Here is a 17,881-nt window from a genome sequence, read left to right on the forward strand (position 1 = left end):
CTAAAAGTAAAAAATCATTTTAGAGAAAATTCAGAGCTCGAAGTCAAAATTCCAAATTCCAATAACATACCTAATTTATCTGACAATGACAGAAAACAGAATATTCTGGGTATGTTAATTTTTCCTCTAATTAAATCCTTCAACTTTAAGAGGTAAAATCCCACTGAATAATCTACACACAAAGAATAATTTTACTTTAGGGAACTGTAACAAACATTAATTGCAATAATATGTGGAAGTATTTTTGTCACTATTTTTTTTTGTTTGTTTATTTTTTTTGGTGAAGATGTAAGAGAAAGAAGTCAGAGTCCTTATCCTTTTGAGCTTAATAGTAAACATAAAGATCCCTTCTGACCATGAGATTTAGTGAGTACAGACAGTTGAGATTTCCAGAGTTTAACTGTTAAATAACTAGAATTTAACTTTTATTTTTAGAGAATTTCAAAGTTAAGATCATTGGAATTACATACCACAGGAATAACATTTGCAGCCATATCTGGAAATCGGACAGAACAGGAATGCAATGTTCGCACAAGGAGTTGTCTGTATTTGTCAGTATCTTCATGCTCTGACACATTATTTGTTTTAATCACTTCCTTCTTAAGGACAATAACCAGCTATAGAACAAAGTAAAAATAAGTGAGAATGACATCATGTTTGGCTTGACAGCTTACAAAGTGCTGTCAAAGTTTTGTTTTACCTCTTCGACATTCCTAGAGGAGACAAGATCCAGTGCTAACTGCAGAGTTTTCTTGCGTACTTCTAAGTCTGGTGTGCTCAGTACTCTTAGGATGTCCATAACCAGATCCTGAAAAAGAACAAAAAAATCCAGAATTAACACCAGTATTTCTAGTCACAAGAAGAAAATCCTAACTGTAGAATAAAGGATTCTGTCCCTCATGACCTTAATTCTTTGATCTATAATAAAATTACTACTGGTGGAAAAACCAGGTAATTTGAGTTGCCTGATATAAGGCAATATGAAGTATATAATATCACATGTGATGCATTCACATTGAAAATGTTTACTCATGACTCTATCAAGTTTTTTTTTTTTTTTTTTTTTTTTGCGCTACACGGGCCTTTCACTGTTGTAGCCTCTCCCGTTGCGGAGCACAGGCTCCGGACGCGCAGGCTCAGCAGCCATGGCTCACGGGCCTAGCCGTTCCGCGGCATGTGGGATCTTCCCGGACCGGGGCACGAACCCACGTCCCCTGCATCGGCAGGTGGACTCTCAACCACTGCGCCACCAGGGAAGCCCTATCAAGCTTTAGCTCAAACTTACAGTTTATAGGAAATACAAAAGTCAAGAGGAACAAGCTAAATGACACAAAGAAAGTAACCAGACACATCCAGAAGGAGTCCAGACACTTGGTCTGGTCTCTTGAACAAGTCAGTGTCACGAAAAAACGATACTGCTCAAATTAAGAGACTTAAGGAACCATACATCACAACCACATACATCACAACCAGATGTGATGTTTGGTCATGAACTGGAAAAACAAAACTAAAGGGCGTTTTAGGGACATCTGGGAAAACTGGATAATATTAAGAAATTATTAACAATTTTGTTAAGTGTGATAATGTTATTTTGGCTCTGCAGGAAACTAATATTTTAAAGAAGCATACTTAAAAATCTATAGCAAGTAAGTATTTTTAAATATAGCAAAACAAAATATTTTACTTCTTTAAAACTTTCTATTTTTAAAAATTTCTCTGATAAAAATGTTCTATAAATTTTAAGAATGAATTAACTGTATAACCTTCACTTACATCTGCCAGTTGTTAATATCTTATTACATTTGCTTTGTCATACTCTCTCTACTCCTAAATGTTTTAGTGTATACTCAAGAAAAATTTCTTATATAACCACCGTAAAATTCTCAAATTCAGAGAACTTAACATTGATCACAATACTATTAAATAATAGAGTCTATATTCACATTTCTCCAACTGTCCCAATAATGTCCTTTATAGCAAATTTTTTGTTGTTATTCTGATCCAGGATCATCATTGAATTTAGCTCTATTTGTACCATGGGGCTTTATTTTTGTAACAACCATTCTCACAGATTAAATAGGTATGCTGATAATTTTCTAGAATCTAATCATCTTTATTCTCAGTTGGTATAATTATTTTCCAAGAAATGTAAATTATATTAAAATTAAAACAAATATATCTCTACTGCTAAGAACACCAAGTGCAGTACAAATAGAAAAGATAAAAGGTAACATATTAATTCATGTTAGAAATGTTTTTTTATAACAAAGACAATATCCCAAAAGGCTATGGTGCTTCAAGAGTTACACCTTAGTTGACCAAAATTTAAACTGCCCAGTCTCCAGGCATGTAAGCTAACCAAGACAGTAAGTCTTAGGAATTATCTCAATTTGTAAAAAGATTTTATTGAGGATTTCTCTCTTTTAGAAAACACCTACCTGTAGTACTCGTTCATGAGCAGGATGTTCTTTCAGTTCTATCAATCGATCCAGAACTATGAGCTTTACATTGTTGTCACTCTCCTTAATAATTAAGTCAATGTAACACTGAGCAGCAGCCTATATGAAAAGAGAAATATATTTTAAGAACACATTCACCTACCTTAAACACAGAATCTGAAAATAAGAAACAAATAAAGCCTCCAAGAAACCAAAATACATTTACCATTACTGCACTAAAAGTTTATGCATTTTTCCCAGAGGAATGTGTCCCTCTATTTCCTAAGTTCTAACAAATTTCATTATTGTTTTCAAGGTTACAAAAAATCAGAAGCATCACAAATTAAAAGGATGAAAAGGGGCTGTTACAGGCAGAAACACTTGTTAACAGGCAAAAATTAAGGGCTGGGCTTCCCTGGTGGCGCAGTGGTTGGGAGTCCGCCTGCCGATGCAGGGGACATGGGTTCGTGCCCCGGTCTGAGAAGATCCCACATGCCGTGGAGTGGCTGGGCCCGTGAGCCATGGCCACTGAGCCTGCATGTCCGGAGCCTGTGCTCCGCAACGGGAGAGGCCACAGCAGTAAGAGGCCCCCCCAAAAATTAAGGGCTGAACCAAAGGAACAAGGGAGAAAAAAGCTGACAGAGAATCCCAAATAGTTTAGCTATTGAGCATCTTTTAGTTTAGGTGCAAACTCTAACACACCTGCATTATGGTACAGAAAACTCAAGTATATAAAGATGGCCCTGAGTCATTAAAAGCAAAGGACAAAGGAGCAAACCTGAAAGATCTCCCAATGACCAAAGCTAGAACAATTTGATCAACAAAATAAATAATAATATTGGATTATAATCCACAGAATAAAATATCCATATTGATATAAAGAAAGAAAGAAGGAAAGGAGAGAGGGAGGGAGGGAAGAAAGGATGAAGGAGAAGGGACAGCTCCTCCTTGCGGAAGAACTCCAAATAATACGTGTAGAATAAGGGTAACAGAAAATCACCATTAGAATATCATAGTAGTAACTGTTGTAGAAAAGATTCACTGATAGGTGCTAAAATTAGTCGGTGTAAGTCAGAGGAGAAATAGGATATTTGTACAGTTTCAAAGTATCTTCTCAAGATATTGATTGATTACAAAAGGAAAAATCATAACTCAACAGTGGAGAAATCTGGCAGACACCACCTTAACCAAACGATCAAGGTTAACATCACCAGTAAGACGATGTATCAGCATCATATACTCCTAGATATGATACACTGAGAATGGTGCATCACTTCTGTGGTATTTCCCCCTCGCCCAAATGCATAACCTTAATCTGATTAGGAAAAAACACCAGACAAACCAAAATTAAGGGATATTTTACAAACAAACTGACCCAGTACTCTTCAAAAGTGTCAATGTCATGAAAAACAGGGAAGGGCTGAGGAACTGTCACAGACTGGAGGACGCTAACACATGATAACTAGATGCTACATGGGATCCTAAACTGGATCCTGGGACAGAAAATGATCTTTAGTGGAGAAACTGGTGAAATCTGAATAAAGTCTATAGTTTAGCTAACAATGTTGTTCCAATGGTAATTTCTTAGTTTTGACAACTATACAATTGTTATGCAAGACATGAACATTATGGGAAGCTGGGTGAAGGGTAATGGGAACTTCGTCCTAGTTTTGCAACTTTTCTCTACGTCTAAAATTATTTCAAAATAAAAAGTGAAAAGAATTTTTTAAGTATTGGTGGCGAAAGCAGTAAATTCTCCTATTTATACAATCTGGCTTTCTAGAACAGTTCATTCTATGAATATAGTAGGGGTTCTTCATATAGTCTTGATAGAGTAAACTAAAAAAGAGAAATATTTCATTATTGAAAATATACACTGGAACTTTTTTAGGGTCCATCCTTTAGGATCCAGTATCCATTTTCCTAGATCCGTTTTTTTTTTTTTTTTTTTTTTTTTTTTTTAGCGGGTATGCAGGCCTCTCACCGTTGTGGCCTCTCCTGTTGCGGAGCACAGGCTCTGGACGCGCAGGCTCAGCGGCCATGACTCACGGGCCCAGCCGCTCCATGGCATGTGGTATCTTCCCGGACTGGGGCACGAACCCATGTCCCCTGCATCGGCAGGCGGACTCTCAAACACTGCGCCACCAGGGAAGCCCTAGATCTAGTTTTTAATGTAACTAAAGTATGGGTGGAGATCTTAAAATACGAGTGTCATTCTCCAGAAACCAGAAATACTGTTATTCTCTCTCTGTCTCTCTTGCTCTCTCCCTATATACATATGAAAGCAGAAAGAAAGAAAAGAAGCAAAGTCAGACTACGTAAGGAATCAAATAATTTTCTAATATTTGTAGTTATTTCTATGCCATGTAATGCTGTGTAACCACACAGTAAACTGCAATGTCACTAAATCATAAGTGATAAGATAGCATATCTATCATCTAATTGGCACCCCCCCCCAAAAAAAGGAGTACCTTGATTGCAGTAGGTGCACTAGAGAGTGTCACTAATGTTCCAGCGGCTTCATATTTTACAGCAGGGCTAGATGACTGTAGTAAGTTATAGATGCAGCGAATGAAACGAGCCCTTTCTGATGGATTAGCATGACAGACCTGGAGAAGAAAACACTTAGGTTTCAGTTGACTGCAGGAACACTTGCTTTCAAACAGATTTTTTAAATAGATATCAGCTTACAGGATGCTAGTTTTCTTAATCTGAAAGCTAAGAATAGTCTTATAAGGACACCTGAAGATGTCGGCCAATGTCAGATGAGACGCTGTGACACAACACTAGTAATTTCAGAAAGTAATAGGTTTTACTTCAAATAATTGTTACAGCTATTCAATCCATTTATTCATTCAATAATACTTTATATTTCCACTCTTTCTATAAAGATTTTTAGATGGCTCATAATTAAAGATATGCGTACTATACACAAGTGAAATAGAAAGAGAAAATGTAAAGTAACAAAGAAAGGACAACACATTAACTAAGTACATTAATATGGGTACTGTAATAGGTATTAAATTTGGGCCTACATTTTTATTCTGGATGTCACGTCAAAAAGGGAAACATGATGGATTATATAAATCTCAACAGCTGATAAAAGAAAAATACCAATTCTTAAATAAAGCAAGAAAGATAACCTCTTTTTCAAGTACTGCTACTTATTATTTGGGGCCATATTCAATGTTGGGAAGACAACTATAATTTTCTATCCCGTTCTAAATGCATCTCAATACCTTTACCTGTGAAGCAAATATTCCTTACTTTTTCTCTTTTGAAGTCAGTATGTTAGATTTTCCTAAAATATATAGTCAAATCTCCATTACTCCAACATGACTCAAAACTTCTTCTCTCTTATTATAACCTGGATCCTACCAGACAAAGAAGTCACTGGATAGCAGAGAATCCCTATTTTTGAGACTCTCAGTGGTATCCCTAAACCATACACATGAATTATATTTATATATATTACACATATTATATTTATATATTTATAGTTCTGGTTTCATCTTAAATGCCAGTTCCAAATGACTGGGTACCCTGTGTTGAAAGGGGCCTCTTTCCTGCAGAAGCAAAGAGGTTGTAATGAGTGAGAGTGTCTGCTAGGGGTATTCTGTCCATGCCACCCTATTCAATAAAAGTCATTCCTAACAAATATTTTTGTTGGCCTCCAATGGTATCAATAGTAAAACTGGATGTTATTGCATCTTTTATTTTCTCAGATCGTTTAAGATGAAATCAATTCTTTCGAAGGATATATCAAATTAAAATGTTGCCAATAGAGTACTTCATTTTAAAATCCAAATCTCTAATCTAGTTTTAAACTTTCTGTGAGTCAATGGCTTACAATGTCATATTAACATATTTAAAGTCTTTCTATTCTCTTTTACAAACAGGAACAAACAAATACTTAAGACTTTTTTTTGGTTTGTTTTTAGATTTCCAAAGTAGTCTTGTGTGGGGACTGCCCTGGTGGTCCAGTGGGTAAGACTCCGCGTTCTCAATTCAGGGGGCCAGGGTTCGATCCCTGGTCGGGGAACTAGATTCCACATGCATGCCGCAACTAAGAGTTCACATGCCGCAACTAAGAGTCTGCATGCAGCAACTAAGAAGTCCCCATGCCACAGCTAAGAGTCCACATGCCACAACTAAGAGAGTCCACATGCTGCAACTAAGAAGTCCATGTGCCGCAACTAAGAAGTCCGTGTGCCGCAACTAAAGATCCCACATGCTGCAACTAAGACCTGGTGCAGCCAAAAAAAAAAAAGTAGTCTGGTGTGTATTCAAGAAAAGATCTTGACTTTTATTTCAAAGCCTAATTCATAATCTATTCAGTGACTATTCATAGAATTCTTTATGGAGGTTTAGAAAGAATGGAAATATTTGGAAAATATGATAAAACAAAGGGGGTGGGGAAGACTTTAATAGGCCATGATATGAAATATTTCTACTGTTAAAACATGTTATCCTAGCAATTAAGCAGCATCCCAGAGACTACTTAACCTTATCTCAAACTCTTAATTTTGCCCATTATAGATTAGTCTTACCTTATAAATTAGTTCAACAATAACCAACTGAAGAATGTCTCCAAATGTCTGAACTTGATCAATACAAGTACTTAGGTAATCCAAAGCTCGATCCTTAAAAAATAACAATATATTTATCCAACTCAACCTCATTCAATAAAAGGACTTAATGAACTTTAAAAAATATATACAAATAAATCTAAAACAAATGAGGAAATGAGGGCAAAGGAAAATTAATTGAAGGAAAAAAATGAAGGTTAACACATAATGTAAAAGTCAAATATATTTTCTAGAAATGGGCCACAAATCTAGGGTCTGAATTTTCTAGCAGCTAAACCAAGTAGAAAGACATTATGTATTACATGATTCTGGGTATCCACACAATCAAAACAAACCAACTGCTTATGAGCAGTTACTCCTATTTCTGAGACCCAAAAGAAAAATCTCATTGATTCTCACACACTGAACACTGTGATAGAGAGAACTATGGCCTCAACAACAGCTCTACAGTAAAAGTATCGACAAATTTTATTGAACTATTTCTGATTATGTCCCTTCATGCAGGTAAACAGCAATAACATAGGTCAATAAAACCAACTCTAGAGAACGACAAACACTGTGGCCCAAATAAGCAGCTTTCTTATAATCTTGTTTACAAAGATAAAATGATAGCATCTAGATTTCAGAGGAATGGATAGATTCCATGCTTTCCAGTCTTCATGCATATTTTAATAATAAATACTGGATGGTAAAAATTCCGAGATTAGATCCCACCAAGGTATGCAGAGTCACTGCTAACCAGCAGAAGAATAAACTTTAATCATCAGTGGAGCTGCATGTACAGCTGACATTTACTTATGAAGTTTGAAAAGCCTAATAAAGACATATCTACATTGAAGTCCACCCTCTTTTGAAGCTATGGCTCAGGATAGACCCCATACTATTTTTCTCTGTTAAACAATTTTAGATCTATACTGAAAGAAGGAAAAATAAAGCCCCAAAGTAGAGTGCCACAGCACATGGCCATAATAATTTCAGTCTGGAAGAACTGTAAAGTGGCTGCTATTAAATGCTTCTCTGATGTTTACTTTAAAAAAAAAGAGTATATACTTAAGCAATATTCCACAGAAGGAATTTTTTTTAATTCTATTTTTATATAAATTAAGTTAAAAAATCTAAAAAAGTCAAAATATACAAATCACATGTACTATAAACAAAATTATTGACGAAAAACTTGATTAGGCCTCTGAAATATCTTTAATTCTCATTTAAATACAGTGATAAAAGTAGTTTTTAAAAAGTACTTCACCTGATCGGCATGAATAAGCATCATAAATGCATTTCTTTTGCAACTTGCATCCTTCTCATTCACCAGAAAATCATGTATCAGTTCAGGAGCATCAGGTATAAGATGTTCAAAATTTCTTGAAATAAAACAGGTAATATCCATATTTAATAAAAGCTACTTTGTTATTTTAGTAACTCTCTGGACACTACCAAAATTAACCTTTATCAAACCTTATAACACTATCCATTTTTTTGCTTTTCAAAACTTTAAATCAATTAGACAATTTTGGGTATGAGTCAGAAGCTTACATCTTCATCTATTAAGTTATCAAATTATATGTTTTCTAAGTTAATACAGAAAAAGCTGATTTATCCAACATTCTACCTATCAAATGAATAGCTCTAACAATTCTCTTTCATATACTTTAGGGATATAATGCTGATGCTCATAAAGACAACCTCAAGGTACTGAAAGATCCTTCATTAAAGAATTATTAGAGAAAAAAGTCCCTTGAATTTTATTAATTATGCACTGTATTTATTTACTTACTCCCTATTTTGAAAATTTAAACTGTTTGCAGTATACAAAACAATGAACACCAGCTTAATAAAAACGGTCACCTAGCTTTAACAATGATTAATTCATAGTCATTTTTTTTTTTTTTTTTTGCGGTACGCAGGCCTCCCACCGCTGTGACCTCCCCCGCCGCGGAGCAGAGGTGCAGGCCCAGTGGCCATGGCCCACGGGCTCAGCCACTCTGCGGCGCGTGGGATCCCCCCGGACCGGGGCACGAATCCGCGCCCCCTGCATCGGCAGGTGGACTCTCAACCACTGCGCCACCAGGGAAGCCCCATAGTCATTTTTGTTTCACCTACATCTCTACTTACTTCCTCTCCTCCCATATTATTCTTAAGCAAATCCCACACCTTGTTAACACTTCTTCTGTAAATATATCAGTATGCTTCTCTAAAATTAAGGACTCTTTCTTTTTTAAACTAATATTAATATCATTATCATATCTTAAAAACTGTAACAATTCCTTACTATCATCATATAGGAAGTGTTCAAATTTCTAACTGTCTTATGTCATAATTTTTGTGTGTATACTATAGTTTAAATTCTGAAATTTGTGTAGTCTGTATGGTAACTTTCAAAGAACTCTACGTTATTAACCAGAATACCACTTTTCCTAACAGACAACAAAATCTAATGTAACAGTAAAAGAACTGTGAAATTACTTAACAATCAACTATTAAAGCACAAAGATATTTATATAAATTACATTCTAATTCTAAATAAATTGACACCAGTGACTGTAAAAACCAAGCATTCCAGCCTCATCTAACTCATTCTTTTAAAGTCCAATCTTTAAAACTGCCTTTTTAGAATGGGTTTTAAAGTCCAAATCTTCAGCTTTCTAAGGACAGGAATCAGCTGAGAATTGCAACCCTTCCTATTAAAAAAAGTTCCTTCCTTAAGGCTTCTAAGTGTAAAAAGACCCACATTCCACAAAAAGAGAATTCTAAAATAAGGTCAAAATCTCAAAGCTATGGGCTAAGCAAGTTAATAAATTAATTGGGCTGGAGTACTAAAATTGAGAATGACAGGTAGTGCCATAAACTGGAAAGTGTACAACCTGTTTAAAGGGGGCCATATTCACTTCCAGCAGATTGTCATTATGCAGAAACCAGGACCCAGTGTTGCCAGATCTTTCAACTTTTCAACGTTAACAATTTAATGATAATAAAGAAAAAATGTTCAGGCTAATCAAAACATATTTGCAAGCTACATACAATCTGCAAGGAACCACTTTGGAACTTCCAGTCTGAAAGACTGAACAGTCCTCACAGAACTAAGCCAAAGGAAGACCTTTATTTACCTATAGATAGTATAGATGGCCAAAACAGCATTTCTTCTAACATAGCTGTGTCGATGCTCCAAACAAGCACGGATAGCTGGCATTAAAGGTTCCAGCAATTCTGCCTCTTTCAATTTGCAAAGAAAACGAAGAGTAGATCCTCGAATAAATTCATTAGGATGTTGAAGGTCCTGATATAAAATTTTAAATATGAAATGTTGAGTCCCAACATTGTACAAAAACCCCACAATTTTTAAATACAAAATTTTCCAATAAAAAAGTCAGAAAGTAGGTTTGAGGAAAAAGACCTAGATTATTACACAATTTCCATCACATTCCTGTTGATTAAAGCAAGTTTTACTTATCACATCAATGTTTTATATTCTATGTGTCATTGTTTTTTATTAATAACATAAAATGCATGGAAAGTGTCTGAAAAAAGTAACAATAAAACTTTTCACAATAACTTTTTACAACTTCAGTTCCAAATATCTACAAACTACATCTTACCCAAGATTTAATTTTAAAAATTAAAACAAAGCCCATTCCACCAATTTTATAATTATTTAAAAATCAAAGCAGTATTTGGAAATAATCATGGTTTGGTTTACCTTTCTATATGCATCACATACAAGGATCATTTCGTGTAAAAGTCTCCCATCTGGAGTTGTTTTAGGAACAATTTCCCAAAATACCAGAAGTAATTTTTTGATGGTGTGATCCTGAAGAGGCAGCACAAAGCGAATGATAGTCATCAGAAGTCCAGGAAGCTTTTCACCATTTAGAATCATAATGATTACTTTCTTCAAAGCTTCAGTCTTTGACTTCACATCTCCTTTTTCTGATTCAAAAATTCCAAAAATAAAAGCACAATTATTTCAAAAGAAAATTTCTCAGATAATTTTAAAAGCAATTACAAAATAGAACATTTTCTCACATTATCAGTGGCAATGGTTAACAAAGGTACTAACCCAAGAGACAAGGGTTTTCCACCTGGCTTTGACAAAAACAAGCTGTACCACTTTATACAAGTCATTCATCTCTGAACCTCATGATTCTTTACACATAACATAAAGGCACTGGATTAGATCTTTGGTCCCAAACCAATGGAGTTAATGCAGAAGCCGTGAATCTACAGGTGCACCAAATAATGTACTGGATTAGTAACCATTATTTACAATAAAGGATGATGCATTTAAGATAAAATGCTAGTTTACTGTTACTTAACCTAAAAATATTTGCTATATGTTATGCAAAACAATCTATAATTTCACATCGTTATTACTGCATACTGAAGAATTTATGGTAAAAATCTTTTGGATCCAAAATTTGAAGACAGAAATATGAGACAAGCACACTCTACTACAATTATTTAGATCATAAAAATAAAATCTGGGAGAGGGAAGGATGAAGAGGGGTGATAAAAGTCTTTAATAATCAAGAGGAAAAGAAGAGAACTAGAAGTAAATTTTCAACAGTTAGAACATATGTGGCTATTAGAATAGTTCCTGTTGTCGCCAAAGAGACAAGAGACTGTGAATGACTAACTGGTAGAGTTATAGGAAGGATTTAAGGCTCAGAAGAATCGTACTAGGTAAATCAAAAGCTCTTTTCTAGCCCCCAAAAGCTATATATCTATTACCAACTTGGTATGATATCTTAACATGTTGAATAGAGAATATCCTCAGGTATTTGGACTGAGAACACGGTGAGGGTTACTGCCAAATTTATCCCGTAAGGGTCAGTATTTTTGTTTAAAACAGACTAGCTTCTCATGCATCTTTCCATGCTTCAGAGTATTACATCTCCTGCCACACATGAAAAAATTGTGTGCCATATCAAATCAAGAAATGAACTAATGTAAAAGGATGAATAAGTACCAATCTGGGCAAACCTTCAGTTTTTAAGTCATGAGGATGACAAAAACAAAGCATCAGGAGAGAGGACAGTACTACAAAACTACAAAATAAGACAGATTAGGCAAAGTTCTAAGTGGCTAAAGTTGTATTCACTGAGTCTAAACAGGTTTTCCTCTCTTTGTCCCAAAGCTTCCTTTGTGAATATAAAAAAAAATTTTTTTTTTACCTAATCTGTTTGATCGTGTAAAGGACACAAAGTCCACAAGACAATACCCTATCACTATAATGCTGATGGCTTCTTTTGTTCCAGTTTTGGGCTACTTTTCATGAATTAGCAAATCTAAAAAGTTTAGCAGGATAAAAATCCACTTGTAACTAAAGGTTAAAAAGTTTATTAAGCAAACTTGTAAAAAATCAACACCATTTATTTCAAGTTCCCCTAACCCCAATTTCCATTTATTCTAACAATTCAAACTGAGGTGAAGAGTGCTTCTTTCCACGTACTCAAAATTTTCAGAACTTCTTTTCCTGTGTGAACACTATCAAAAACATAGAAATTTTCAAATATCAATTCACCAAAATATACTCCAAGGAATGTATAGTCATCAGGGCTCACATCCAGTGATTAAAGGTAAAGGGTAGTTAAAGCAACTCACTATTTCACCAAACAAAAAGTATTTGTTACTCAAATTGGAAACTACTCCTAAACTTTTTCTCAACTCTTTTGCGATAAAGTAAAAAATATACAAAAAATTCAAGACTACTTATTTATTTATTTGGTAGGTGGCAGGTAGTTAAGAGTATTTTTACAGTTAAGGACAAGTTTTGTTCCAGCAATAAACAGCAATAAAGTTTATTGTACCAGCAGTAAACTTAAGTATTCTGGGGGTTTAAAAATTAAAACTTTTAAATTATACTGAAAGTTTATTCGTTAATTTGCATTCCATTCTACTATCTAACATGAACATGAAAAAAAAGGAAATATAGTACAGGTGGCTTTTGTAAACTAAGGATATCAGTTTAAATGCCATAAAAAAACATTTCTTTTTCCTTCTCTAAAAACAGACCTCAATAGAAACATAGTACTGAGTAACCTAAATCAGGAGGTATTCCATTACTGCTGATTAAGAGGTGGGAATATGCAAGTAAAACATCATCTCCTTTCAAACTGCAAACTATCTTTTAAAAGATACTCTCAAGGTTTGAAGCATTATTTTCCCTCTAGTCTGTTTTAAACAGTAGTTATCAGTTTAAGTTAAACTTATTTTTAGTTCAGTCAAACAAGAATCATTATCTTGGAATATGCATTACCTAAAAAAAATTTTTGACAGAATCACTCACAAAAAGGAGATACAGTATACACTTCTAAAATTCAGAAATATAGTTTTTGTTTTCTTCTTTGTATAAATGCTTTAAAAATGAAAAGCTTAAATCTTTCTGAAAAATATACATATATCTCAGTGTTGACTTACTTGTTCAACAGGTAGTGAACCCAAAGAACAACGTTCTTTTGGTTTTACAAGCTAAGTAATATGAAGTTAAGTGCACAAAGGAATTAAAACATTCAAATAACACATTCTCAACCTGTTATCTACAGAGAACTGTCAGCTACATTTAAACAAGACATTACATTATTTTGAAGAATAGTTAAAAACTAAACCATTACATTTCTTTAGCCCCACCCCACCATGTTATAAGCTAAACTGAGATGTTTTATTTGTAAAAACCAATATTGCAGGACTAAAGGTAACACATTTTCATTTTTAATAAGACAAAGTTCTATTGAAGAGATCCTAAGAAAAAATTAAGACAAAAATTAAGCATTTCTAATTATAAAGGAACTTGAAAAGCAAATGAGCTTTTTATTTTCATTTCATTTTCAAAGTATTATCAAAGTTTACCTAGATCATTTTTTAAGCTAATTTCAGAAGGTGGTTCTGAATCCATCGGCACGTTAATTAACGTATAGCATACGTTCTCAGCAGCCGTCATGGTTTCCGGTTATAGCCTACTCTCGATACAAGATTTAAAGATAACGGATGCCAAAAAAAACCTAGAAAGATAAATACAAGGATATCATCACAAGCGAAAAGACAAAACAAAAACAAAAAAAGAACCAGTAACTATCGTGATCTTTCTTGTCTTTAGTTCAGTTTGGCTTATGAATTTTAAAGTATTAGAAGAGGAGGATCAATCTACGTTATGTTGCATAAATATAAATCTTGATATATTAAAAAACACACACTTGTCAGCCTTGGCCTAAGGCATATTATCTCCCACCGCACGATCCCGCCCGGGGTTCAGAATACTGTACTGCAGAACTAAAGCCCACAATACAGTGACAGTCCCCCAGCCCATCGCGATATAAAAGTGATTTTTAAACATAATACACAATCTGAAATTCTGAAGTTAAAAGAGCCCGTGCACGAATACTCTGCTGAAACCTTAAAGAGCTTTAATGCGTTCATCCGTGGGACACTTCCCCGTCCCTTCCCTCCTGCAAAGCAAGCCCCGGCCCGAAATGGCGATCCCCGGGGCCCTGGGTCGGAGAAGACCCCCGGCCAGTACGCAGGCCGAGATGAGGCGTCCCGCCCAGAGCCTTCCAGTCCCGCGTTCCACTTCGCCAGGCCCGGACGCTAGCGGCCTAGTCGCTCCCCTTCCGAAGCTTCCCGCTAGAGAGCGTTCCTCCGCCTCTGTCCAGCCCAGGACGACTCTCCGAGATTAGGGGCTTGCGGCCCGCTACCTGACTCCAAGGCGCAGCGGCTGGGGAAACCGCGGGACCGTGTCCTCCGGCTCCAACCCGAAGCAGCGGCGGCTGACCAGCAAAGTCCAAGGCTGACGTGGAAGGGGGTGGGAAACCGACCTAAGCCGCAGCCACCTTAGCCCCTACGGCAACTCAGAGAGGACACGCATCTCTGCTCTGCGTCTGCGCGCTGCGAGTACGTCGTAAGCTTTTCTAATTCTAAAAGAACTTCAAGTCTCTTCCACTTCTCAAGCCCTCGGCCGCTTTAGGCCAAAGAGGGAACTGGGAAACACATACTTAAGTTTTCCCCTGCAAGCTTGGGTTAAGAGTTGAGGTTATTTAAACGCTACTTAGAAATTGTATTTTCTTCCAGAAACGGAAACAACCAAGGAGAAGTGTTTGGACAGAAAGTAAAAACATTTTACAGTGCTCTGTGGCCCACTGGCAAAGAACGCTAGACTGGGAGCTGGAATCCCTTTTCTAGCATACCCAATAATAAACTGGGAAAGTAGCTAAATACAATTTGAGAAAGTAATTTCAGTTCTTCTAATAAGAGACACTGGATTATATGAAGATCCATTTCAGTTCTTAACTCTGTAGTCTGAATCTCAGCCTCTGCAGTTAGGCTGGAGTTGCTTGAACATCACAGTCGCACTGGTATGATTTCTGGTCCTTATTTAGTATCGGTCCCTTTCAGGATCCTTTACAAGCACCTAGATTAAATTTTTTTAATCCTTAAAGGGAGACTAACAGTCACTGTTTTAAAAGGATTTCACCTGTCTCCAAAGACCTAACTGTTACAGCTACAATCAGTCATAGTACCTGCGGTTTTGTCCATTAATGGTTCCACGTACCCCCTCCCCCAAAGAGGGTTTTCTGGCCAATTAGTAATAAAGTTTTTTTAGAAACCTTAAGCAAAATACTGTGAATACAAAGAGCTCTGACAGAACCCGACCTTATTAACAGGCTCATCTCAATTAGGGAGATAGAACACAAATAGTGCTTCATCTATCTAGAATCCAGTTATTTTGAGATTTCTTCTTTCTGGAACCATCAAGCAAAAAATAAATTCTTTGAGAACCCAAAATATATCACAAAGGCCATGTGCTCCTCAAATCCTGTACATTCATTATATTAAAACTATTTTTCGTGAGATAATTGTAAAAATGACAATACAGATATCCCATCTTCACCTAGTTTCTTCCAATGGTAAAAAAAAAAAATCTTCCATAATTATAGTACAATATCAAATCCAGGAAACTGACATTGATACAATTCACTCCTCCTCATTCAGATTTTACCAGTTTCACATGCAATTTTACCATGTTTAGATTTGTATGATCACCACTGGTCAAGATATAGAATAATTCCATTACAAAGCTCCCTCCTGCTATCCTTTTAATTTTTATTGGAGTATAGTTGTTTTACAATGTTGTGTTAGTTTCTTGCTGTATATAGCAAAGTGAATCAGTCATACATATATCTACTTTTTTTTAGATTTCCTTCCCTGCTATTCTTTTATAGTCACAGCCACTTCCCTCTTTAACCCCTGGCTACTACTACCCTGCTCCCCATCATTATAATTTTGTCACTTCAAGGATGTAGTATAAATGAATTATAGAATATAACCTTTTTTTTTTGTTTGTTTTTGCGGTACGCGGGCCTCTCACTGTTGTGGCCTGTCCCATTGCGGAGCACAGGCTTTGGACGCGCAGGCTCACCGGCTATGGCTCACGGGCCCAGCCGCTTCCCGGCATATGGGATCTTCCAGGACCGGGGCACGAACCCGTGTCCCCTGCATCGGCAGGTGGACTCTAAACCACTGCACCACCAGGGAAGCCCTAGAATATAACCTTTTGAATTTGACTTTTTTTTTTTCTCACTCAGTGCAATTCCCTTGAGATCAACCCAAGGTATGTGTACAAGAAGTTCTTCCATTTCTATCTTCATTTTTAATATGGAATTTTCACAAATGCAGTTATCTGGTTCCCAAGCCCACTTATCAAGAAGTGACAATCTATCAGCATGAAAAGAGGACCCAAAAGGCATAAAAACTAGACTTAGCAATAAGAAAGCTCGGCAGTTTGGGTCTGCGCTGAAAATTGTCACTGGCAGTGTATCTATATTATTGTATATTCTGAAATACAGAGCTTGTTGAACGGATATCAGGCTCTTAAACAGCTTAATTCTTCCTCACTTGTTATAACATGAACTTTTTGGGGGGACTTTTTACTCTAGCATGTAATTATATCATTTTGAACACTTTATTTTTTTATTGGGGTACAGTTTTACAATGTTGTGTTTGAACACTTTTTAAATTATAAATTGAGAGCAAGGACCTGTCATATACTAAAAATTGAAAATTTTAAATGTTTAGAAAATCAAGGCCTAGAGAAAAGGGACGTGCCCGCAAGATCACAAAATGGTTAAACACTGAAAAAACTGGGATGAGAACCTGAATCCTGTCACCTACTTTACTGTCTCTTATTATTATTATTTTTGCAGTACGCGGGCCTCTCACTGTTGTGGCCTCTCCCCCTGCGGAGCACAGGCTCCGGACGCGCAGGCTCAGCGGCCATGGCTCACGGGCCCAGCCACTCCGTGTCATGTGGGATCTTCCCGGACCGGGGCACGAACCCATGTCCCCTGCATCAGCAGGTGGACTCTCAACCACTGCGCCACCAGGGAAGCCCTGTCTCTTATTTTTAACTATACCAGTTCTTCAAAGATGTACATATAGATGCCTAATAATTCCAAGTGAATTACATGTTATCTTTATATTAAAGTGATAGGTTTTATGAGGACATTATTAGGAATTTTACTGTTTATTTAATACAGACTAAATGGAATGCCTGAGTATAACACACTAGATAAAACATGAAAAGGCATCAAAATGAACTCTCTACAGATAATGGAATTGAATCTTATCGGGGTGGGGAGGATTTTAAGTTCTAAAGTCAGTGTGTCAGACTAAAATTACATATTGAAAAAAAAATTACTAAGATTTCCCCCAAAGTACAATACAGATCCGTTTTTTTTTTTTTTTTTTTGGCTGAGTGTCAGCAAAGTAATTGGTTTACATTCAGGGAACAGACACAAAAATCTCTCTCACACACACACACACACACACACACACACACATTTAAACAACAGAATTACTCAACAA

At 36.1% G+C, this 17,881-nt stretch overlaps 1 protein-coding gene across 8 annotated transcripts in view; it reads right to left on the minus strand.

Moving 5' to 3' along the window:
- Positions 1-14,889, minus strand: part of COPB1 (COPI coat complex subunit beta 1) — a 32,434-nt gene extending 17,545 nt beyond the window's left edge. For 2 of the 8 annotated variants that reach the window (XR_004351125.1, XM_032640591.1), the window contains exons 1-10: positions 14,716-14,889; positions 13,874-14,025; positions 10,725-10,954; positions 10,135-10,304; positions 8,277-8,391; positions 6,989-7,081; positions 4,910-5,047; positions 2,439-2,558; positions 701-808; positions 471-617 (exon numbers count right to left, since the gene is read on the minus strand). Coding sequence is in view for 7 of the 8 variants with exons in the window: in XM_032640591.1 (XP_032496482.1) it covers positions 471-617; positions 701-808; positions 2,439-2,558; positions 4,910-5,047; positions 6,989-7,081; positions 8,277-8,391; positions 10,135-10,304; positions 10,725-10,954; positions 13,874-13,964 (1,212 nt within the window). In the remaining variant the exon portion in view is untranslated. Of the gene's footprint in view, positions 1-470; positions 618-700; positions 809-2,438; positions 2,559-4,909; positions 5,048-6,988; positions 8,392-10,134; positions 10,305-10,724; positions 10,955-11,084; positions 11,246-13,873 lie in introns of all 8 variants that reach the window. The other 6 variants (XM_032640592.1, XM_032640588.1, XM_032640589.1 and 3 more) reach the window with 6 other exon arrangements.
- Positions 14,890-17,881: the final 2,992 nt, after the last annotated feature.

The sequence above is a fragment of the Phocoena sinus genome, chromosome 8, assembly GCF_008692025.1.
Source record: "Phocoena sinus isolate mPhoSin1 chromosome 8, mPhoSin1.pri, whole genome shotgun sequence".
NCBI classification, from domain to species: Eukaryota; Metazoa; Chordata; class Mammalia; order Artiodactyla; family Phocoenidae; genus Phocoena; species Phocoena sinus.